At 41.9% G+C, this 25826-nt stretch overlaps 1 protein-coding gene across 5 annotated transcripts in view; it reads left to right on the top strand.

Annotated features, from left to right (window-relative positions):
* The window catches only part of DYM (dymeclin), a 385584-nt gene that overhangs the window by 13465 nt on the left and 346293 nt on the right, over positions 1-25826 (top strand). For 4 of the 5 annotated variants that reach the window (XM_048851027.2, XM_048851022.2, XM_048851025.2 and 1 more), the window contains exons 2-3: positions 14030-14101; positions 19384-19573. In XM_048851027.2, coding sequence (XP_048706984.1) covers positions 19434-19573 — 140 coding nt within the window. In that variant the 5' untranslated portion in view covers positions 14030-14101; positions 19384-19433. The remainder of the gene's footprint in view (positions 1-14029; positions 14102-19383; positions 19574-25826) is intronic. The other variant, XM_048851023.2, reaches the window with a different exon arrangement.

The following is a 25826-nucleotide window of genomic DNA, read 5'->3' as shown; positions in this document are numbered from 1 at the left end:
AAGGTGCAAACATTATATATATGTTTACTTATGGGATACATATAAAATTAGGGGATGGTTAACAATGCATTATGGGAAATTGATCCCATGAGTACAGTCGCCCCTGTGCGACCTGTTTGGGCCCCAGCATACAAGGCCAAACGAAAGCTTCCCAAAATACAGTATGGTGGACTGTGATGAGTTGCACAGTGGGATATCTATTCATGGTGCACCTCACTCTGACTCTATGCAAGTACTTCTGGTGAGTACCCTCACACTGAGACAAGGAGTTCAGTAGGCATGCACACAAGTGACATAGTAACCGTAGTGAGCCTATGCTGCCGTAACTTGAGTTAACATACACTTGTAGAGTAGATATGACCTTAGGTATATGAAATGTTTGGGAGAGGTAATAGGAAAAGTATGAGGGTAGACTAAGATTCATTCATATGTTTGGGCTCCAGCTTTTGTGGAACTGGCCTTACTGCACCCTAAAGGCTCGGGAACAAAGAAGTGCATAAGAACAAAATATCATGTATTTATTAAAATGTCTTGACTTCAGGGTGTATAACTCATGCCTTCAGAATTCTTGTGGTTGTCAAAGTATCTTGGGGTTGTAGATGTGTATTCATTATATTTTGAAGGCCAAAAATATAAATGGGTTCAACAAAGAATTAGGTCAGTCCCTCAGGATAGGTGCATCAGCTATTAGTCAAGATAATCAGGGATGCAGCTCCAGGCTCTGTGGTCCCTAAACGGTTCTCTGACTGCCAGATGGGGGGAGTGGACAGTGGGATGGTTCACTCAGTGATTGCCTGTTCTGTTCATTCCCTTAGAAGCACCTGGCTCTGGCTGCTGTCAGAAGACAGGATACTGGACTACTCGGACTATTCGTCTGACCCATTATGGCAGTTCTAATGTTCAGCAAAAGTTACAATAGATTTTTTTCCTTTGAGAAAGCTGTTATAGGAGATAGTATACTGCCTTTATTGAATATTTGAGAATCCAGTTGTACACACAAGCAGTGGTATGCGGAAAAACACTAAGGGCTGGATTGATAGGCAAAATAACAGTTGCAAAATTCAATCACCATTGGTGGATTGAATGAAAACAAAGTTTTTGAGACCAGTCCATAAATTCAGTCAGATGGGAACTCACATGACCCAACAGAATAAACTTCTGCTCTAAAAATAAGAAGAAAAAGTTAGAATTAAAAATTCCAAATTAGAAATCACAGTAAAAAATAGCAAGTGCAATACTAGAAACACAGATGTCATTGCTAAAACTACTAGCATAAACTTACTTATACATATTTGCAAAGAGTATTTGCTGTTAAAATATAAATTAAATAGTGAAATGACATGCATCTGCACAATGACAAAGCTAAATGATGAAGTCCCGAGAGTCCCAGCAGCAGCAAAGACAAATGGGTGAATTGCTATGAGACTCTATGCAGTCAGATACACGTATTAGGGATTCTTTGTTTCTGAGGGGGGGTATATGTAAAATATTTCACTGAATTAAGTCAATTAAGTCACTGCAGCACCTCAGTAGGTTACATCAGACAAAGAGGAGCTGCAGTGACTAGGCTTTGGGATGCTTGTGCCTTTAAGAACCTAGCCCTGGAAAGCCCATGCTGACAGGTACTGTCCTGTGGGAGGGTAAATAAAAAAGCCGCTCTGCCCCCTTTCCCCCCCCATTTTTGCAGACACTGGTGTCTCAGTCCACTGGGGTAACTGTTAGCCCCCATACCCCTGCCTGTGGTGGGGTTTTGCTCTCTGGCACCCTCTGGCAGCGCCTCACCCCTGGGCTTAACCCTGGGTCCATCCCCCCGCAATTTTGCGCTTCAGGCCCTACCCTAACCCTGCCTCCAGCTGCTGACCCCCCGCCCCCCTGATTAGTCACGTTTCGCCGCCTGCTCAGACCCTGGTTACCTTCCTCCGGTTTGCCTCCTTTGCCTCTTTTTAACCTTTTTAAAAAGCAGTCAGCAGAATCTTACGTCTAGAAAGGGCAGGGTGAAGGGCAGTGGCTTCAGCAGATGTTACTGAGCATGCTCAGTACACCATAAGTAGCACGTTCCTACAGAAAGTAGTTTCCTACACTACACCTGCCCTCTCCGCAGAGCCTCCCCAGCTCACAGGGAGACACATTGGAAGTGGCCTCCCTTGGGCAGGTGTATCTCCACTGGGAAAGGGGCCGGGCAGGTATTTTAGGGGTGGTGACCTTTTTGAGAGGGGAGGAATTGTGACTTGGTAGGGTTTGGAGTTGGGGTGTGTGTGTGTATGTGAGAGAGAGATATTTGGAGGGACATTGGAGTGTGTGTGTGTGCGTGCGTGAGAGAAGAGATTTGGAGGGATGTTCTATTTGGCAGGGTCCTACCTTGATAGGCCCAGAGCCCATTTAAACAAGGGGAATTCCAAAAAACATGCGTAAGATTTAAAAATGTTTTTGAAATGCAGAAAAATCCTTCATCATGAGCTGGTGATACAGTACTCTTAAAAAGTGTCTAAAAGACTAATCTATAGTGAAGGAATCTTCCTTTCCTCCTAGCAGATCTGCCAGAGTAAATGGGGATGATAAGGGAGGACTAACTAAATATTGTTGAAAGAAAAGGAGTACTAGTGGCACCTTAGAGACTAACCAGTTTATTTGAGCATAAGCTTTCGTGAGCTACAGCTCACTTCATCGCTTGCATCCGATCAAGTGAGCTGTAGCTCACGAAAGCTTATGCTCAAATAAATTGCTTAGTCTCTAAGGTGCCCCAAGTACTCCTTTTCTTTTTGCGAATACAGACTAACACGGCTGCTACTCTGAAACCTAAATATTGTTGGATTTCAGTATAGTTCAATAACAAGTGTGTTTGCTATGCCTTGGTTGGTGCTGCCATCTGTACTTTGTTCCATTTACAATGTTCATTATTTTAGATAAACATACTCGTGAAAAGAGTAAGATGAGATTCAAAACAATTTATCATCGCAGTATCTGAGTGCCTTGCAATCTTTAATTTATCGTTGCAGGTAGTAGTAGTAGGCATCCTTCAGTCTTGAGAGACCATGGGTATGCATCCCTGAGAGGTAAAGAATTTACTCAGTTGGTTTTATGGCAGCCGCGAACGTGGCTGAAGGGACCCACTTGAGAGAGAGAATCTCTGCCGCATCTGTCACATTTAAAGGTGATGTTTCGAGGCTTTGGGCTCTGCCTTCTGCGAGGTCTTTTCTCCTCTGCTAGCTGGACAGCTTCCTCTCATAACTCCGGAGTCCTCTGTTAAGCTCTTGTTTCCATAGGCTGCGGTCTTGAGTCTGATCTTCCCATTTGTCCACATCCATGTTCATTTCTTTGAGGTCTCACTTGCACACATCCTTGAAATACAATTTTGGGCGTCCTTTGGGTCTTTTTCCAGATGCCAATTTGCTGTAGAGGATGTCCTTTGGAATGCACCCATCATTCATTTGGCACACAAGCCCAAGCCAGTGAAGGCATCTCTGTTTGAGGAGTGTTTGCATGGTGGGTATTGCTGGCCCATTTGATCACCTCAGTGTTGGTGACTCTGTCCCTCCAGGAGATTCCAAAGATTAAACAAAAGCTATGCATATAAAAGCTGTTGAGCCTCTTTTCCTGATGAGAGTATAAGGTCCATGTCTCGCTCCCATACAAAAATGTGGTGATAACACATGCACGATAAACACAGATCTTTGTGCGTTCTGTCAGTTTGTTGTTTTCCCATACCCTCTTGTTCAGTCTAAACATTGTTGTGGCAGCTTTTCCAATGCGGATGTTGAGTTCTGTTTCAAGTGAAAGGTTGAGTGCGATAGTGGACCCCAGGTATGTGAACTCACAGGTAGAGAAGTGGTATTATTCCTATTTTATAGATGGGAAATAGAGTGACAGAGAGGCCCAGGGGCAGACAGAAAGTCTGTAGTAGATCAGGGAAATGAACTCTGGGTTCCTCGTTCCCAGATGAGCTCTGTAACAACTGGAAAAAGTGGTTCTCCTTTCTTCCTTTTTCTCTTTGCTTTTTCAAAGTGTCATAGGAGAGAATGCAGGAAATTTTGCCCAGATTTAGTGTGATGCACATAGGTGTTTCATACACACACTGTAGTGTTCTGACTTAATGAAACCATCAGTAACGTATATTTTCACGGCACCCACTATTCTCATACTGTTGCACGTGTCCATTGGCTTGCTTTGCTGCTTTGGATTGCAAGTACAGGGTGTACTGCAGTAACTCCCAGCACTATCTCTGTGGAGAGTTCCCAGTATAGTGATAAAATACTCAGACTTATCCTTGCTGTTCACTGAGTCTTCCTCCTTCTTTGAAAGGATTGGGCTTGCTATCCCCATATGTGTTGAAGATATATGTTGTAGCAGCTAAAGTTGCGAAGATAATGACTTTCAGTGCATGGTTAAATAGTCATGCTGTGGTCATCTCTGTCTAGGGAACCTTTTTGTTTGTATGCTTGTGAAGCCTGGGCCCTGTGCTGTTAGTATCTGTTGTTTGTAGCAGTTTACCATGAGAATAGTCACTAAGAAATTTCCCCAGTGTCGTCTTGTTGGAATCCTAAGGGATTCTCCTCAGTGCTCCAAGTTGCATCTATGATCTTTTTATATGCAGAGTCTAGAATGAGATCTTTAAGAGAGTTGTCTGTTTGTATATATTTTGTGTTATCAACGCCCTTACTAATTATGCCTCAGTTGCAATGGAGTGGTTCCAATTCTTGCTGTTTTTCTTTTTGCATTTAATAGAGCAGAGGACACTTACGGTGCTCAGGAAATAAATAAAATACTCAGCCTCTACAGTGAAACAAAACTGGTAATTGTCATTGACGTTTCCTAGTCACTTTCACTCTCTAGTTTCCTTACTGGAGAACAGGAGTTGGCAACCTATGGCAAGTGTGCCAAATACGGCACGCAAGCCGATTTTTAATGGCACGCTGCTGCCTGCCGGGTCCCAGCCGCTGGCCCTGCTCAGCCCACTGCTGAACCCAGACCGGGACCCCAGCAGGCAGCAATGTGCCATTAAAAATCCTGCCCGCTCTTCTCCGCTGCCCCCCCCCCCCCCCACGGGGGCAGGGTGATGAAGCTTGGTCCTGCCGGCTGCTACTGCCTGGCAGGCAAGCTCCCTCCTCCCCAGCCTCTTCCACCAGAGTGCTGCGTTCCTGCCCCTCCAGTTGATCGGTGGCAGGGAGGGAGAGGAGAAGTCCCTTGTGAGGGAGGGGGAGAAGCGGAACTGCAGAGCGCTCTCTGCTCCGGGGAGGAGGCAGAGAAGAGGTGGGGACAGGGCCTTGGGGAAGGGGGGTGGAATCAGGGCATATCCCCTCCAGCCCCCTGCCCAGAGCAGTTTCACAGCAGGGGGCTGGAAGCACCCCCACGACCCAGCCCACACCATCAGCCCTCTGCCCCGACCCCTGCACCCCCCACAACCCCAGCCCTGACTCCAGCACCCCTCACACATACCCAGTCCCCCCATTCCCTGACCCCTGCACCCCCCCATGACCCCAGCCCTGACTCTTGCACCCTCCTCACACACCCCTAGCCCCCTGCCCTGACTCCTGCACCCCCCGCATTCCCACCCCCACCCTAAGCACCAAACGGGAGCTCCTGCACACACCCCCACACACATTCCCACCTGCACCCCTCGCACCAAATGGGAGCTGCCCTGGTAAGCACTCCACACCCAAACCTCCTGCCCCAACCCTGAGCCCCCTCCCTCATTCTAGCTCAGGGCCAGACCCTACACCCCAACCCCCAGCCTGCTCCTTCACCCCCAGCCCTGTGCTCAGTGCACTCCCACCCTCAGCTCAGTGCAGAGAGAGAGGAAGAGAATGGGATAGAACCAGGGAGAAGGTAGGAACCCACTCTATATGGGCAGGGCTGGGATCCCAGACTGGCAGCGGGCTGAGTGGGGCTGGCAGCCGGAACCCTGGCTGGAAGGAGCCGGTGGATGGAACCTTAGACCGTCAGTGGGCTGAGCGGCAGCAGGCTGAGCCGCTGAGCCCGCTGCCAGTCTGGGTTCCCGGCCACTGGCCCCACTCAGCCTGCTGCTGGTCTGGGGTTCTGGCTGCTGGCCCCTTGCCAGCTGAGGTCCCGGCCACAGGCCCTGCTCAGCCTGCTGCCGGCCTAAGTGAACGGAATCCTAGGCTGGCAGCGGGCTGAGCGGACCGGTGGCATAAGATCAGCATTTTAATTTAATTTTAAATTAAGCTTCTTAAACATTTTGAAAACCTTGTTTACTTTACATACAACAATAGTTTAGATAGACATAGAGAGAGACCTTCTAAAAAAGGTTAAAATGTATTACTGGCACGTGAAACCTTAAATTAAAGTGAATAAATGAAGACTTGGCACACCACTTCTGAAAGGTTGCCGACCCCTGCTCTAGCATGTTGTTCTTGGGTTCGCAGTTAGGCTGGGAAATACTTATTTTAAAATATATTCTAATTAATCACAGTACGTTTTATATTAGGGTGTAAGTCAAGCACTGTCTTTTCATTATGCATCTCTCTAGTGCCTTGGGCCGTGAGGTACTGATTCTGCAATCTAAATTTTGTGCCTACAACTAGAAAAGAAGTACTTGTGGCACCTTAGAGACTAACCAATTTATTTGAGCGTAAGCTTTCGTGAGCTACAGCTCACTTCCTCGGATGCTTATGCTCAAATAAATTGGTTAGTCTCTAAGGTGCCACTAGTACTCCTTTTCTTTTTGCGAATACAGACTAACATGGCTGCTACTGTGAAACGTGCCTACAACTAGTTTCTTTCACTGCATATAATATGGGGTAACATGCTAGTTCTAGGCAGTGGCAGTAATCGCTTTTGGTGTTTGTAGGAATAGATAGATTGCCCAGATCTAGGAAATATTTAATACATTTTAAAACCCTCACTGTGTGATTTAGGCCCTGAGGAACTCTTTTTAGAACCCTTCATCCCAACCTTTTAGTTGTTTGTGGAGAGCACAGGTCTAACCTTGTGTATGTTTAAACCTTTCCCATGATCACATGAGAGCTCAGTCCACTTGTCTCTCCCCCTATTCCCTCTGCAGTTCTGCTACTGGACATTTCTTGGTACTGGAGAAACTAACTGTCTGATCTCAATTTTTTCTTCTAGCTGGGGGGAGAAAAATGAGGAACAAACCTCCTTGGAAACTTTAGATTTAGTGCTGAGAGGCTTGACCCTGGATGTCTAAAATGTTTTACTACTTACTGTATTTGGTGCTCAGTGTATTGTGAGTTTCAGTGCAGCAGAAGTTTTCTTTAGCAAATATCAGTTTATATTAACTTAGAATTTTTTGACAGCTGTGCTCAATCTCAATATGTTTTTAATACTCTTAATGCTTTAATACTCTTATGACTAAGAGTTGGGCTTGCAAATTCATCTTTAGGCATCATAAAAATAAAATGGCAAGGCTTTTTATATAAAGCAGATACAATGAAATATTTAAAATCTGAGAAATCCTATTTGGTGTCTGATGGTCTGTTATCCAAGAGGGTGAATAAAGCAGATCATCCTCATTTTTCAGAGCCTGAAAATTCTGTTCAAAATAGGAAACCTATTGTACCTTGCGGTAATTAAACTGATTGTCAAAGTTATTTTAATTTAGAGCAAGTGGTGGGAGCAGCTGACTCTCGTGGTATAGGTTGGGGGTAAAATACAAGACAGAAATCATAATGTGGAGTACAAGGTAACGTAGATGAATGTAAAAAAAAGCTAAACAAGGGTGGATTACTTTTGTTCTGTGCAGTATGCAGTTTTATACAGTGTACAGATTTCTAGCTATGTTTAAACTAGAGACACTTAGCTCTATTTTAGAGTCTGCATAACACTCACATGTGGCCAGATTACAGCAGCCAAAATAATTGCCTCTCTAACACTTGATCTATGCAAAAAGGTTATATCTATATCAAACTTAATGAACGTCTAAGTATCTTTCCCATACCTACAAGGCACTGCAGATGCCCAGTTGAGATTTCCTTTGTGGAAATGTATTGTGGCCAGTAGGCAAGTTCTTTGGGAGAGGAAAGTGGGCCATAAGGTTGAAATGAGTATACTTACAGCTTTTGTATCAAGGGAAGTCTCTTCTGGAAAGCGCCAGCTCTAACCTGGGTAAATCTGCCTGGATTGCAAAACAGTGCTTGGTTTGACATGATTTACATCATACGCAGCTGCCAGTTTTAACCATAATTTAAAGTGAATTGCTAAAGTTTTGAAATTTAATTTTTCTAGATACATATGTGTAGTAGGTAAAGAAAGAGATGGACAAAGTTGCCCTGGAATTTTCATACAGTAGTAACCAAACATTCTGATGTTAAGGAATGCTTCCAACAATAATAATTTTAATAGATTTTTTTTTTGGTTAGGTAATCACTAGAAAAGAGAAAATTTGTCAAATTCATGCATTTAAAATGTCATCCCTATTATTGTGATAGCCCTCAAATTTTTATTTTCCAGTTACTGAGCAAAAATAAACAGTGAGGAGACATAGTACTATTATATGAGTGGCTACCATATTCCTAAACTGTAAAGTCAGTCCTCAGTTCAGGGGATGGAACACACAGATGTAAATTAGGGTTGTTAATTAATTGCAGTTAACTCACATGATTAACTTAAAAAAATTAAGCGCGATTAAAAAAACTAATGGCACTGTTAAACAATAGAATACCAATTGTAATTTATTAAATATTTGTGGATGTTTTTCTACATTGTAAAATATATTGATTTGAGTTACAACATGGAATACAAAGTGTACAGTGCTCACTTTGTATTATTATTTTTGATTACAAATATTTGCACTGTAAAAATGATAAACAAAAGAAATAGTATTTTTCAGTTCATCTCATATAAGTACTGTAGTGCAATCTCTTTGTCGTGAAAGTGCAACTTACAAATGTAGATTTTTTGTTACATAACTGCACTCAAAAACAAAACAATGTGAAACTTCAGAGTCTAGAAGTCCACTCAGTCCTACTTCTTGTTCAGCCAATTGCTCAGAAAAACAAGTTTGTTTACATTTATGGGAGGTAATGCTGCCTGCTTATTTTTTAAAATGTCACCTGAAAGTGAGAACAGGTGTTCGCATGGCACTTTTGCAGCTGACATTGCAAGGTATTTACTTGCCAGGTATGCTAAACATTTGTATGCCCCTTCATGATGTGGCCATCATTCCAGAGTACATGCTTACATACTGTTGATGCTCGTTACAAAAAAAAGTGTTAATTAAATTTGTGACTGAACTCCTTCGTGGAGAATTGCATGTCTCCTGCTGTTTTACCCATATTCTGCCATATATTTCATGTTATAGCAGTCTCAGATGATCACCCAGCACATGTTAATATTAAGAACACTTTCACTGCAGATTTGAAAAAACGCAAAGAAAGTACCAATGTGAGATTTTTAAGAGTAGCTGCAGCACTCGACCCAAGTTTTAAAAATCTGAAGTGCCTTCCAAAATCTGAGAGGGAGGAGGTGTAGAACATGCTTTCAGAAGAGTTAAAAGAACAACACTCCAATACAGAAAGTTCAGAACCTGAACCACCAAAAAAAAAAATCAACTTTCTGCTAGTTGCATCTGACTTAGATAACGACAATGAATGTGCGTCGGTTTGCACTGCTTTGGATCATTATTGAGCAGACCCACTGCCCCCTTCCCTCCAGGGGCCACAGAGACGGTTCCCAGCCAAGGGGAGCTGCTGGGAGCTGCTGCCTCACCCCCTCCCTCCTCCCAGGGGCTGCAGAGACATGCCAACAGTCAGCCACTTCTGGGAGCGGCGTGGGACCACAGCAGGCAGGCAGGGAGCCTGCCTGCGCCCCGCTGCGCTGCTGGCCACGGAGATCGCAGTTGACTGACAGAGGCTCCAGGATCGACCAGTCGATTGTGATCGATGGGTTGGTGACCACTGGTTTAGAGCAAGGAAGTTTTCAGCTCATCAGGGTATTGTAGTGAAAGGAGCTGCTTGTTCAAAGGGCTAATGGACCATGGGAATGTTCTGTGCTGCCAAAGCATTAGTTGAACTGTTGCACAGGTAAAATGGGCAAAGGCCCTGGAGGCCTATTGAATTAATCGGAACAGAAACTGAACTGTGGACAAGACAATCATGACCATTGCAAGAGTGGAAAAAAATAAAAAAATCAGATTTTTTTTATAAAAGGCTTTTTCCTAGCCTATCTAAAGATAGTTTTAATTAAGATACATTATACAGATGCTCCCCGACTTATACAATCATTCCGTTCTGGAACGCCTTACGTAACTTGAGTTTTGCGTAAGTCGGAAACGTATACCCGACCATTATGCCAAACCTCCCTCCCCCAAAAAACTCCTATTTCTATCTTACGGAGCTTTTTCCGTAAGTGGGGATTTGCATAAATCGGGTCTTGCGTAACCTGGGGAGCGTCTGTAGTTCAAAGATATCTCATCATGGAATAGGGATTATAAATTCTAATTCTATAGTATGAGACAATATATTCATGTAATGTTAAAGAAAAGTTTTGTAAATGAGTTCCAATAGTTCATGGATTAGGGACCTAATGATATGGGGTTCCAGGGGCTTCTGTATAGATTATTTAGGTTAATCTTTCTATCTTCCCAATGGGACTAAGTGCTCAGTCTAGAAGATACCATCAGAGATGCTTAGTTTTGCAGTTCTCAAACTGTGGATTTGTGTCTCCAGAGATAACATGCTTGTTAACAGCAAAAAAGTTTTTAAATAAATATCTAGAGGTGAGAAATAACAGACCTCAACCCTATTGTCCCTCTGCAAATTTGTGTACAGAGTCAATCCCTTACCTCTCTCTCTACAAGTGCAAAGTTTCAAAAAGTTCAATGAATAGAAGATTGTTGGGGACACAATAGATCCGGACAAGGAGAAGTCTGGAGATAGATGTGAGAAGGGAGGGACAGACAGTAGAAACAGAAGTGAAACTGTTTGAGCAAAATATTCCAAAAGTCTTGAGGTCTTTCTGAGAGTAGCCATCATTGATTTGAGATCTCCTATACTATTCTCTCACTAGAAGGGAAAACCTATAATGGCAGCAGGCCGTAAAAGAGACCCAGTTTGGGTCTCATCTATCTCTGAGTTGTGAAGAATATGTATTAAGGTTGTAACAACCAACAAGAATGCACTTTTATGTAGAAATCCATGATTAAATTGAGTCTTCCTGGCTAGTGATTTAAATCAAATCCACCCTGATAGTTGCACAGAAGGCAACCCCTAACTACACTGCTTGAAGCATTTCACCACCTCTCCTGCTACTGCTGGATAAGTGCATGAAGTTGGTTTGTAATGATTGTCTAGCACAAGTTAACAGCATCTACTAAGGGAAGAGAGTTGTCACTGAGATTCCTGCTGTTATACCAATAAAATAAAAACCAGCAGGATCTTATTAAAGGGAAAAAGGCAAAATACCACATTTACTGTGAATACAGAAAGAATCATAGTAAGCAGTTAGTTATAGTTATAACATTCCATTCAATCTCAAATTTATTCTCACATTCATTCATACAAACATACACACACACACACACACACACACACACACAGGTTCTGCAAGGTTGTTATCATAGTTACCAGCCTTAGAGTTGCTCATGCCAAGCCACTGGCCAGGTGGCCTGGACATGAGGAGGGAGCAGGGCCTTGTCAGATGCTCATCTGATGCTCCTGGAAGTTGGTTTGCAGAATCAGACCCCAAAGTTCTCACTTTTTAGAGTCTATTTTTATAGGAATTTCTTCCTATGCCAGTCTATGGGAATTGCTTCATCATGCTGTTGCTGAATCAATCAGCAGATAGCACATTCCTGACGGCTCCAAGATGTTATCTTGTTCTTTGGTTCTCCCATTCTTGAGGCTGTTGGGTGGATTCCAGTCTGCCCTCTGGGGGTCCTCTGGTTATTTCCACTTGACGCCTTCTTCAGCCAATGGACACTGGATTCTTAGGCTGGCACCTCCCTGATCATTCAGTTATTATCCACACCAAGCATCTATCCACATACATCCTCTATCTCTATTTTAATCACAATTGTTAATACAACAAAAGGGTGGGGAGTCTCTGGGTGCTGTTTCTGTTGTTAGAGTATTGCTTTGAGTCTCTCTCTCTGTGAACTGCTTTGAGAACAGACTCTGTCTTAGAATGTACTAACACAGTTAGCAAAGCTTGCAAGTTTCACACATAGAGGGAGAGAAACAGTACCAAAAACCAAGAGACCTCTTAATTAGTAATACCCTGGAATTTGAACTATGGGGAATCAAACTCATTTGTGATTTTAATACAGAACTTCTTTAATATGATCCAACACTGCATCCTTCTTCCTTGCTAATGGTGCCAAAAAGCCCCCCGCCCTCTGTCAAAGAAAAACCAAAACCAAACTAAGCCTACCTGCCAGAGTGGAGAACTGCACAAGTTCAGTGTGTCAGACAAGTCCACAGACAACACTCATCAGGGGAACCATGATATTCACAGCTTTGTTGGAAGAGCAGTGGCACCAAGGACACTTGGCCGGGGGTGGGGGGAGGTGTCGTTTAGCTCTGATGAGCTGCCATAGACCTTGGATTGTGACTTCTAGTTATTTTTGTGGCAAATTCTTTTCCCAGTTTGCTGCACGTGGGAGTGAGCAGAAAGCAAATAGTGTAGCTTACATAGTTTGAGATAAGCTGAAGCTCTGAATTGTACAGCTTTACAGTGGAAAGTAGTGTTCTTGTTAAAGCTTTACAGGGCCAAGGTCCCTTTCTATTTCAAACTTCTCCCTACTTTATTTGTCTTTAATGCCTATGGAGCTCAGAGAACTGTTAGGTTGTGTAGTGCACAGGTCACTTGACAGTTCACTTCACTCTTAAAGGAGCCATGCTGTAAAATTGTTCAGCATAAATGATACTGGTATTCCTTGCATAGAAGTGAGTTTAAAAATTAGAGTAAGCCATTGCAGAGACTTCACGTCCAGATTTTGGAAGTGTTAGAACTGGAAGAAAAACAGCAACTAAAACTTGTGGATAATGAAAAAAGTCACACCATGCCCAAAAGTGGGTTAGATGTGGTGAAGAGTTTACAATCTAACTTTAAAATATGGTGAGATGGGGTGTGTAGAAAGGGGCTGGGTTAAGGAAGGACAGAGGTTACAGCGATACAGTCATGCAGTCAGTCAGTTAAGGCACTCATCAGTCTTGGTTCATTTAGACCTTTTTGTTAATAATAATAATAATTGTCTTCTTGTGAGAATAGTAGGAATGGTGAATCTTGAGAGTTTTTACTTGATGGATCACAATGAGGGGCATTCCATATGTGGGGGGTGGTATGAATAAAGCATTGTTATGGTGAGAAGCAGACAAATGGAGCGTAGAAGCTGGCCTTGTTGGTGGAGTAGAAGATTCGTAAGATGTGATGAGACTTGATTGGATCTCTAGGCAGGGACAGTTATACAGAAGCTTGAAGGCAAAGGCAAGAAGTTAAAACTTTTTGCAATAGACTGGGGAGAGCCAGTGAACTATAAACTTAGGCCCTGATTCTGCAAGCACTTACACATGTAACTGTGCACCTGAGTAGTTAAATGAAGCCGGTCAATTGGACTATTCTGTGAGCCTACTCTTGTTAGGTGTTTGGGATAAGGGCCATGTTTGTGTAGTACCTAACACAAGGGATCTTGATCAAGGCATCTGGGTGCTATTGAAGTACGAATAATCACAAGGCATTCAGAGTGAGATGATATGGTCATACTGGATGAGTATGATAATGTGAAAGAAAATATGAATGTCTGAACAGAGACTTTTAAATGCTCTTCTGGGCCTTCAGCAGCCTGGGGAATTCTTTGTATTGCAACCTGCCACTAACTTGATGGCAAGGTTTGCATTAGGATTATACGATCATAAAATAGAATGCGCTAGTGAATATAGAATGGTTATTCATTAACTGCATAATGTTTCCAGATGAAATGTGCTCTATAAAGTATAATTCTCAAAGTACCAATATGCTCACTTAGTGAATCAATACTTTGACGTCTTAGTATAACTACTTGATTAATGCTGAATACACAGTATTATATAGATATCTTTTATTTTCTCATTTTTTGTAGTGGTCTAATCTACCTTGTTTAAAGGAAAAGAGCATCCGTTTGGCTCATTCTGGCAATCTTCGAGTTCCAAAGGTAAGAAGCACTTCTTATTACGTAGAAACAGAAGTAAATCAACATTTCAGCCTTTTAACTAAAGCTAGCACTTATTAATTTACTATGTTTGGCAGCCACTTCAAATGTGAAAAGTTAGTCTCTTATTAATAACAGTATTGCCCAGAGGCTCCAATCAGGAATGTGGAACTGTTGTTGTAGGTGATGTACAAACACGCAATATTATCTCTGCCCTTACCCTTCTTCCATCACTTCAGTTGTAAGAGATACAGTCAAAAATATACAATTTACATGCAATCTTTACATACATACCTGAACTTTTCCACCTAATGTATAATAATCAGCTGTTTCTCAGTCTTGCCATCATTAGTTGACTGAATTCTTGTAGGTCTCTGAGTAGAAGTGCAAGCCTAGTGTGAGAGTGCTTTGTGAGAGTCAGTATTGCATTAGATTGAATGTTAGTTTATAATCAGTATATGTTTAATATGCTAATACAATTGTGTCAAAACACATGGCTTGGAGGCTAGATACAGCCTTCATGTTGGAGTTATACAGCCTACATTTGAGCCTAGACTCAAATTCAGATTGGTATTGGTGTGACCGCTATGGGTACACGGTGTCCAGTACTGGTGTCCACAGTTCAAGAAGGATCTTAATAGACTGGAGAGGATTAACAGAAGGGCAATGAGAATGACTGAAGGATTGGAAAACATGCCTTCTAGTGATGGACCCAAGGATAGCAATCTGTTTAGCTTAACAAAGGGAAGATTAAGAGGTGACTTAATCATTTAAGTACCTACATGGGGAGCAGAAATTTGACAATAGGCTGGCTCTTCAATGTATCCACCAAAAGTATAACAAGATCCAATAGCTAGAAGCTGAAGCTAGACAAATTCACACTGGAAATAAGGTGAAAATGTTGTATGTGTATGTATTTATAGATAAGTATTATATAATCTTCTTACTATATGTTCCATTCTATCTATCTGATGAAGTGGGCTGTAGCCTACGAAAGCTTATGCTCTAATAAATTTGTTAGTCTCTAAGGTGCCACAAGTACTCTTGTTCTTTTTGCAGATACAGACTAACATGGCCGCTACTCTGAAACTTGTCACAGGGTTGTGGTGGATTCTCCATCACTGGCAATTTTAAAATCAAGACTGGATGGTTTTTGAAAAGATATGCTCTAGTTTTAAACAGGAATTAATTCAGGGAAGTCATATGTCCTGTGTTATTCAAGAGGGCAAATTAGATGACCACAGTGGTCCCTTCTACCTTTAGAATCTATTAATTTGTGATTATTACAACGTTTTCATTAATACCATCACCCCCTTGTAGACTTCATAGTTGTGAATGGACATTTAGTTTGTGTTTTTAAAGTTTTATGGATGCAGTGCTGTCTGCCTGAATCTGCAGACAACCTGAAACAGTCGCTCTGAGAAGGGAAACTGCTTTACCTGAGCTAGATTTATTAGGGTATCAAAGGGACCACATCAACTTGGAAATCACAATTCCATGCGAAAGTTAGTTCTTACGACAAGTAATCTCTAAAATTACATGGAGAAAATGTTTTTCTCCATTTATTTTTAGTTTCCTTGCTTTGTGCTTAGTCAGTTTCATTGGTTTGTTGATGGCCAGCTGGATCGCTCTAAAGCAGTGGTTCCCAAACTGGCCCTCCCCCCCTCCCCTGCCCAGGACATACATATAAGTACATATCCTACCCCTAGGAGAGTGTGGAGGAATGTTTGGGAGGGCCTGGGCAAAACCCCAGGGGGGGCAGGAAAGGAGCGCCCCTCAGCTCTGCTTTGTGCCAAGCCGCAGCTCTTTTCCACCTGCCGCTCAGCTCTGCCATCATGCCCTCTCTGCTCCCTGGCCAGCTCCACCTCTGTCCCCAGCTCTTACCCCACCTCCAGCTCCACCCCCACCTCTGCCTTGAACCCATGCTCCTCTGCTGAGGAAGCCTTGGCTGTATAGTAATGGAGCGAGGGTGCAGACAGACTCCATTACTGGTAAGGGGAGGCACAACAGGAAAGGTTTGGGCACCACTGCTCTAAGACATTGCTGCTGTGGCAAAGCTTACATGCATTCTCTGCCTCTGCTCTGCAAGAGGGTGTTTACCGGTAATATCAGCAAAGCTGAAGAGGTGAGAAGAAGGTGGCAGAGAAAGAATGGGCCTGGGCATGTTTGGTGATGGTTGTGGCCGCAGGCCTGACCAAAAGACCCATATAAATTCAGTGAAGGAGCAGAAAAATCCTTTCCTTTCCTTTTCCTTTCCTTTCCTTTTTTTTTAAAGAAGGAAATAAACACATGCTATTTGAGAGAAAATTTAGCTCCTGGATTCCAGTACACAGACTGTTGAAGCAGGGCAGATTTTTGTATACAAAACTCTGGAAAGATCTTGCATGTATTGCTCCAGTATGTTTATAATTTATGGGAAGAAAAATTATTTTCCTTTGCATTTATATGGATCTCAAATATTCAAAGTTGTAATAAGTAATGATAAAAAAATATGGAAGGGATTTAAAACCTCATGCTAAAGGCTTAAGCAAATCTTTAACTATTAGAGATCAGGATGGGACCTGATCTTCTTACTGGTCTGCCTACTGTGGGGTTTTTACATCTTCCTCTGAGGCATCTGGTTCTGACCATGTTGGGAGACAGTATATTGAACTCGCTGTGGCTTTGGGTTTGGTCCAGTGTGACACTTCCTGTGTGGGATAGGTTAGCTGGTTGGAGGCCAGCATTAAACAAACAATACCAGAAGCTAAAAGCATAAAGCAAGAAATTTGTGTTTGTATTTCTTTATCCCAACATTGGTAATAATAATTTCCTTATTAATTTAAATGTCATGTTAATTACATTGTTTTTGCTTTTATATTTTTTCTTGAAAAAATAATAAAATTAAACAGTTGTAATTTTATGAAGAAACTGACATTCCCTTTTTACTTCTGCAAGGAGTTGTGCATTTATTTCATGTATTTGGGGAAGCCTTATATAATATTCCATCAGTTATTTACGTGTGTGGTGGGCAGCATCTCTCTTTGCGTGAAAGCACTGCTGTAGTATCTTTGCAAATGAAAGAAATTGGTGTTTCTGTTTTATCTTTTATTTTGTACTGATTTTAAAACTAGTATTACTCTAGCAGTGAAATGTCTCTCAGTAACAGGTATGGCGATAGTTTAGAGAAGTTCATGGACAAGTGACACTGACACACTCACTCTCTCTCTCTCTAAAAATCCCACTACAGTTAAGTGAAATCATTCAAGATGCTGATCAGCTCCTAATATCACTTATGCATGTAAACCCTTATCCTGTTGCCACCCAACCAGCATGCAGGATTCCACAATAGCACCTCTTAACCCAGAGGATGACAAACCAATTTGCAAACTTAAACAGTTATACATTTTGTACACCCCTGAAGTGCACCCACTTCTGAAATGAAACATAGCCGTATTTAACAGTGCACTGGTTTAGGGCAGGATATGAAGAATATCAGATCTACCTGAAACTTCATGGGGAGTGTATGTAGGCAGAAAATAATTATCCAAGTTAGAATTCAGTCAAGGCACTGCGGGTTGACATGCATACTCTTATTAAGGATCCATGAGATCCATAAGACCTTGATTTTCATCTCATCTGAAAGATGGCACTTCCAGTAGTACAGAGCACCATGAACATATGCAGGGCATTGGTTCAGTGTGGAGTCAGAGGAGAGAGTGCCACTTACTGATTGCCAGTGTCTCTTTCTGCATCACCTATCCACAGGTGTTCCTTGAAAGTCTCTTGCCCAAGTATGGACACAGCCTTATATAGCTCAGTTTGTGGGATCTTATGAGATTTCAGTGGAAGGGTGCTATGTCTATAGGGGTGGGGCATTTTGTTAAGTGCTTATGCAGCTTGGATGGTCTGGAGTCCAGGTTAGTTTTATTAGGTCTTCATATATTTCCTTTTTAATCCAAATACCTTCTTCTAAGCTTCAGTTGCCCTTGGCTAGTTTCTTACTTCTCTAGTGGATTAATTAGTTAACGTTTGTAAAAATGGGAAAGCATAATTGACAGTCTGGAAGAATACACAGAACAGGTACAGCACAGCCAAGGATAATGTGATTATTTCCCCATATAACCTACAGTGTGCTGCTAACTAGTTCTGCAAGTATCACCTCTGAAAATGAGTTAATTCTTCATGAACATTTGGTCTTAGACCTTTCCACTATCCACTGGATTGGGACTAACCAACTCATTTCACATAGGTCAGCGAATAGCTATGAGATACTAATGACATTAGGAGGCTTGTCACCTGATCTAGATTTAAAGTATTCGCCTAGAAGTGATAATATCTATGTGACGTTGTTGTGGTTTTGAACATAGAGAAGGGGAAAATCATCAGTGGTTCACAGGAATTTAGTTGCTTGATTCCCATTCTTGCCAATGGCAGTCACATACCCAAGGGTTTGTCTAAATTGCATGCTGCTTTCGGCGATGCGTTGTGTGTATATATATATATCCTCTAGCACAGGTATAAATAGCAGTGTAGACTGTGAGGTATTGCTTAGGTTGGTAAAGACACCCCAGAAGGGCGTGGGTATGTACTTGAGTATATATCCTACACAGCTCTCTACTTGCCCAAGCTGTGCCTCCCCGTCGACATTGCTATTTTTAGCAATGTAGTGTCCAGCTGCCTCTCTGCTGCCTCCCTGTAGCTGGAGCAGGAAAAGATTCTGGCAGTGGGGGCAGTGCTGCTGAAGCCATCCTCTGCCACCTCCCCTGTGCTAGAGACTTTCACTGACATGGGTAGCTACACAGTGCAATGTGAACACAGATTGCTTTTCATTGCTGCACTATACGCTATACATCTCTGCCAGTAGTGTGCAGTGTAGATGTACTCTGAGTATCTGTGCACGACTTTGAAAATGCTAAATTTTTGAATAGTGGTCTCACTAATGTGCCTGCTTAAATTGTAAGTTTCCTGCTACTTTCCCTTTTGCTTACATCTGTTGTGTCAATGTGTTCTTTCTCTGACCACAGCTAATGAAGAATTCAGTGGAGAAGGCCTGGAATGTACGCCAATCAATTTTTTTAAATTTGGATATTAACTATATCTTACTGTCCTAAACTGTTGAAAGTAAACTATTCTAGCCTGCTCCTGTGCTCTTCAGTTTTGTGTCTTTTCAGCAACTGTTGTAGTTATGGAACTAGAGATTTATTGGTTTCTAGTTTGGTAAGTTCTGTATATCCCTTATATGTGCCAAAGATGTGTATTCCTGTTACTAGGATTTAAATATTTCCCCTCTCTCTTTTTTGTAGGCTTCTGTTGAAGGAATGAAGCTTTAAAAAGGAACTTACAAAATAAGAAAATGGGCGCAAACAGTAGCAGCATTTGTGAGCTCCCAGAAAATGAGTACTTAAAAAGATTATCGGGAGCCGAGGCTGTCTCTGAGAATGACCCATTCTGGAATCAGCTGCTTTCTTTTAGCTTTACTGCCCCAACAAGCAGGTAAGAGGATGCTTGCTGAAGGACTGAACATTTGTGACAAATCCATGAGCAATGGTGCCTAATAACTCTGAATGCAAAATAGACTTATTTTTCTTCTCTTTTGTGGAGGTAGGTCTGTGGAAAGTCCACCTGAGTGTGGGCTGTTGGAGTACAATTCCACCATATTCTCTCATTCTTGCTGCTTCTTTTCCTCCTCATTGCAGCTGTAATTAGTCTCCTTTCTCCTCACAACCAAGAAAGGTCAGCAATAGGTCTATAATGCTGTTTGTCTAAATAGGTTGCTGGAAATGCTGAAGAATAACAGATGCGTGCCCCCTTTGCAGGACCTATAGTTTCCAGCTCTAGCAGATTAAAGCAGTGATGAAGTTATGGGTTAATCCTGCCATTGCTGAGCCCCTTAAACTCCCATTGAATTTAATGGGAGCTGAGGGTATTTAGCATCTTAGGTGATTGAGCTGTAAGTTTGTTACTGGATAGGGTCCCTTATAGTTTATGTTCTTGTGACATACCAGGATATAATCCAGACTTATGAGTAGCTGTATCACCCTGGTCCTGTAGCCTGGTGGGGAGCCCTTTACAATGCTTTGCTACTATAGTCTCCAGCCTGGACTGCTCACAAATGGTCTCCAGCATGTAAGTCTTCTCAGCTATGTCTGTGTGTGTGTTCCAGCCAGCCACAAGTAGGCTCTTACCAGCCTTAGTTATGCTGCAGGGTGACCCCATCACAGCCCTGGTCCTGGATTTCCCCCCAGAGATGTATGTCCTGTACTGTCCAGCTCTCTTCTGGACGGTACAAATAACTGAGTCTGTTATTCATGTAAGGGAATAATATGCACACAACTTTTTACCCCAAATGGAGTTACCAGACACTTTAACTTGAACACACTGGATTAGATAAAACTGTAAAAGAAATTAACTACGAAGAGGGAGATTTTAAGTGACTACAAATAATGAGGCATAGAAGTTAGAAACGATTACAAGAAAGATAGAGAGAGAATGCTTACTGGTGCCTAATTTAACAAATTACATTGGATTCAAAACAAAGTTTTCTCACCACGTGCTTCATCAGTCTTACTGACCAAACTCTTTAGGTCAGGACCCCTCCCACAGAGTCCAACAACTGTTTCCTTTGTCTTTTCAGATGCAGTAAATGCAATGGTCAGAAAAAATGGGGGTGGGGAGGGTCCCTTGGGGTGTCTGTTCTTCCTTTTAATAATTTCAGTCCACCCCTTGGAAAACATTTCCAGCTGAGGATCGGGAGACAAAGAATCTATGTGGAAGGATATTCTCTACTCTGTTTTTTTTTCTCTTCACCTATTTGAACTTCCTTTGTTTTCCCTCCCTGCTTGATGACTCTGTTTACTTCTTAAATGCAAATTAAGGCAAGCACACATTCCTTCTTTTGTTTAGGACAGACCTGACTTTGGGAAGGGCTGGGGTGTTTGGAACATGTGTTAATAAGATCATAACGCGGAATCTGAAATAGTGTTGTCACGCACATTTTATCAGGACAATACTGATCAGCAAATTATGAGTTTTTAAATACTACCTCACAGGGCATACTTTGTATAAAGATTATTACAATAGTGTGTAGGGTGTGAGTACAAGGGAGTATTCATCACAGTTGTTTCCTAGCACTTAATCATGAAAAATATTTTATTATTTTTATTTTTAGTGGCATTTGGAAGTTTTAAATTTTTTTGCTGGACAACTGGAAGCAGGGCAAAACGTCTATACTGGCTTCAGGGTAACAGAATCACTCTTGATATGATGCATATGGTGCAGTACAAAGCTTGGCTTTGCTGTTCTTCACAACTCCCATATCAGACTTGTGAAGAATCACAGAAGTAGTATTGAAAGTGAACCCAGACCTTTGGGTTCACATTTAGCCCCCAAGACAAGGCCAGTTGCTTTTTGTCATCTTTCCATTTCTTTCTGCCTATTTTTAAGCCTGTTTTTACCAATGCAACAGGTAATACTTGAATGACAGTTACTGAAAGGATTGTCTCATCTCACAAATATAAAAGATTTTGTCATATAGTTGTCTAACTCCATCTCAATCATACCATTGATCAGACACTTTCCTGGCTTCCTTCTGCAGAAGAGAAGATGTTTGAGTAGCTTCCAAAGCCAGTTCCCTGTCATACTCAGTCCAGTGGAACACAATCTTATTTCAGGCTTTTCTGCTTATTTCTATAAACTTCTTGTGCTTATATACAAATGCTAGAAGTCTAAATATTAAGATGGGTGAACTTGAGTGCCTTGTATTAAATGAGGATATTGATATAATCGACATCACAGAAACTTGGTGGAATAAAGATAATCAATGGGACACAGTAATAGCAGGGTACAAAATGTATCAGAAGGACAGAACAGGCTGTGCTGGGTGGGGGAGTGGCACTATATGTGAAAGAAAGCGTAGAATCAAATGAAGTAAAAAATCTTAAATGAACCAAACTGTACCGTAGAATCTCTATGGATAGTAATTCCATGCTTGAATAATAAGAATATAGCAGTAGGGATATACTGCCGACCACCTGACCAGGATGATGATAGTGACTGAAATCCTCAGGTTGATTAGAGAGGCTATAAAAATAAAAAAACCTCAATAATAATGGGGGATTTCAACTATCCCCATATTGACTGGGTACATGTCACCTCAGGATGGGATGCAGAGATAAAGTTTCTCGACACCTTAAATGATGGCATCATGGAGCAGATAGTCCTGGAAACCAAAAGAGGACAGGCAATTCTTGATTTAGTCCTAAGTGGAGCACAGCATCTGATCCAAGAGGTGAATATAGCTGAACTGCTTGGTAATAGTGTCCATAATATAAAATTTAATATCCCTGTGTGTTTGTGGGTGGGGAGGGAAACCAATGCAGCCCATCACAGTAGCATTTAACTTTAGAAAGGGGAACTACATAAAAATGAGGAAGTTAGTGAAACAGAAATTAAAAGTTACAATGCCAAAAGTGAAATCCCTGCAAGCTGCATGGAAACGTTTTAAAAACATCACAATAGCGGCTCAATTTAAATGTACACCCCAAATTAAAAAACCTAATGAGAGGACCAAAAAAGTGCCACTGTGGCTAAACAACAAAGTAATAGAAGCCGTTAAAAAAAGTGAAAGTTAAATCCTTTTGAGGAAAATAGAAAGGAGCATAAACTCTGGCAATTGAAGTGTAAAAATATAATGAGGAAGGCCAAAAAAGAATGTGAAGAACAGCTAGCCAAAGACTCAAAAAGTTAAAGCAAAAATTTTGTTTTAAGTACATCAGAAGCAGGAACCTGCTAAGCAACCAGTGGGGCCACTGGACTATTGATATGCTAAAGGAGCACTTGAGGACGATAAGGCCATTGCAGAGAAACTAAATGAATTCTTTGCATTGGTCCTCACAGCTGAGCATGTGAGGGAAATTGCCAAACCTGAGCCATTCTTTTTGGGTGACAAGTCTGAGGAACTGTTCCAGATTGAGGTCTCTTTAGAGGAGTTTTGGAACAAATTGATAAATTAAACAGAAATAAGTCACCAGGACCTGATGATATTCATCCAAGAGTTCTGAAGGAACTCATATGTGAAATTGCAGAACTACTAACTGTGGTATGTAATCTATCACTTAAATCAGCTTCTGAACCAAGTGACTGGAGGATAGCAAATGTGATACCAACTTTTTAAAAAGGCTCTGAAGGTGGTCCTGGCAATTACAGTCTGGTAAGCCGAACTTCAGTACCAGGCAAATTGATGGAAACTATAGTAAGGAACAGAATTATTAGACACATAGATGAACGCGGTTTGTTGGGGAAGAGTCAACAAGGTTTTTGTAAAGGGAAATCATGCCTCACCAATCTACTAGAATTCTTCGAGGGGGTTAACAAGAATGTGGCCAAGGGGGATCCAGTGGATATTGTGTACTTTGATTTTCAGAAAGCCTTTGACAAGGTCCCTTACCCAAGGCTCTGAAGCAATGTAAGCTGTCATGGGATAAGAGGAAGGGTCTTCTCCTGGATCAGTAACTGGTTAAAAGATAGGAAACAAAGGGTAGGAATAAGTGCTCAGTTTTCAGAATGGAGAGAGGTCAATAGTGGTGTCTCCCAGGCGTCTGCATCGGTACTAGTACTGTTCAATATATTCATAAATGATCTGGAAAAAGGGGTAAAGAGTGAGCTGGCAAAATTTGCAGATAATACAGAACTACTCAAGATAGTTAAATCCAAAGCAGACTGAAGAGTTACAGAGGAATCTCACAAAACTGGGTGACTGGGCAACAAAATGGCAGATGAAATTCAGTGTTGATAAATGCAAAGTAATGCACATTGGAAAACATAATTCCAACTCTACATATATAATGGTGGGGTCTAAATTAGCTGTTACCACTTAAGAAAGAGATCTTGGATTCATTGTGGATAGTTTTCTGAAAACATCCACTCCATGTGCAACAGCAGTCAAAAAATCTAACAATGTTGGGAATCATTAAGAAGGGGATAGATAAGAAGACAGAAAATTTCATATTGCCTCTATATAAATCCAAGGTATGCCTACATCTTAAATATTGCATGCAGATCTGGTCTCCCCATCTCAAAAAAGATATATTGGAATTTGAAAAGGTACAGAAAAGGGGGGGGGGGAATGATTTGGGGTATGGAACAGCTTCCAAAAAGGAGAGCTTAATAATACTGGGACTTTTTAGCTTGGAAAGGAGATGATTGAGGGGTGACATAATAGAGGTCTATAAAATCATGAGCGGTGTGGAGAAAGTAAATAAGGAAGTGTTATTTACTCCTTCTCATAAAACAAGAACTAGAGGGCACCAAATGAAATTAATAGACAGGTTTAAAAGAAACAAAATGAAGTATTTCTTCACACAATACACAGTCAAGCTGTGGAACTCTTTGCCAGAGTATGTTGTGAAGGCCAAGACTATAACAGGGTCAAAAAAAGAACCAGATAAATTAATGGATAGGTCCATCAACGGCTGTTAGCCAGGATGGGCAGGGATAGTGTCCCTAGCTTCTGTTTGCTAGAAGCTGGGAATGGGCGACGGGATGGATCACTTGATGATTACCTGTTCTGTTCATTCCCTCTGGGGCACCTGGCATTGGCCACTGTTGGAAGACAGGATACTGAGCTAGATGGACCAATGGTCTGACCCAATATGGCCATGCTTATGTTCTTGCTTTTTCCTCAGTAATGATTGATCTGGGTAGATTATTAGTGCACTGTCATAAATTTGGTTATTCTTCTTGGCAGATTTTAATAATGATGCACCCAAGATAGGATGCATGTGGTCTAGATTCTCCTCTAAGGTGTCTTATTTATGCCTCTTTAAGGGTGAGAGGAGGGCCTGAAAGCTATGTGTCAGCCTCAGAGAACAATCGTGCAGCCTGACCGCCTCTTCCACCGTTTCTGGGGTAATACAGTCTAGCTACCTGGTAGTGGGAATTTGTGCATCATTTTCCAAACTTTTTTGGGGTAACTTTGTCCATCTGCCACTTAACCAAGGCTCTCACTATACCCATCTTCTGCATCATTGCATCTGCCCTCCTCCTCCATCCCCTCCCACAGGCTCCATTTTCTCCATCCTTATTATCATCATCCCACTAAAGTTCCCAAGAGTTCTACCTACACTGCTCCCACCAGCTCAAATTCAGATTCCACATTCACAACCTTCTCAGCCTCCACCTCCATACCGCTGATGACATTTGCCACAACTCCACCCTTTCCACGTCCCACATCTTTCCTCATCACCATCATTCCCCCTCATGTCACCATTGCTAACCCCATGCTCATCTTCCCACTTCCTTTTCCCTTTATCTTGCTGTCTCTGGAATGCCTGCTCCATCTCTAAAGAGATCTCCATTATCCATGATGTCATCTTATCTTTCTCCCTCCAGTTCCTGACTCTCTGAGACCTGGATCCCTTTTGTTTTGTCTGACATTGCCTCTACAGCTTCCTTCTTACGAAGGCCTGTCCTTCTCTCACATTGCCTATACTGGATTGGACTTGCTGCTTCCAACCCCTTCCTCCTTTTGAACAGCACTGCCTCTGACTTGTCTTTTGTACCTCTCCATGTTGCTGTCATCTTTTGTCCACTCAGCTCCGCCCACTGATCCTCTTGTCTGGTTCCTCTGTCTCTTCCTCGCATCACAATCTCACATGCATATTCTCGGTAACTTCCATGTTGATGACCCATCCAGCTCTCTGTAGTTGCACGTTTCCTTGTCCTCACCTCTTCATTCAACCTGCAGCTG

The sequence above is a fragment of the Caretta caretta genome, chromosome 5 (genome assembly GCF_965140235.1).
Source record: "Caretta caretta isolate rCarCar2 chromosome 5, rCarCar1.hap1, whole genome shotgun sequence".
Taxonomy (NCBI): Eukaryota; Metazoa; Chordata; order Testudines; family Cheloniidae; genus Caretta; species Caretta caretta.
Note: the sequence above shows the minus strand (reverse complement) of the source record. Positions and strands in the feature narration are given on the sequence as shown.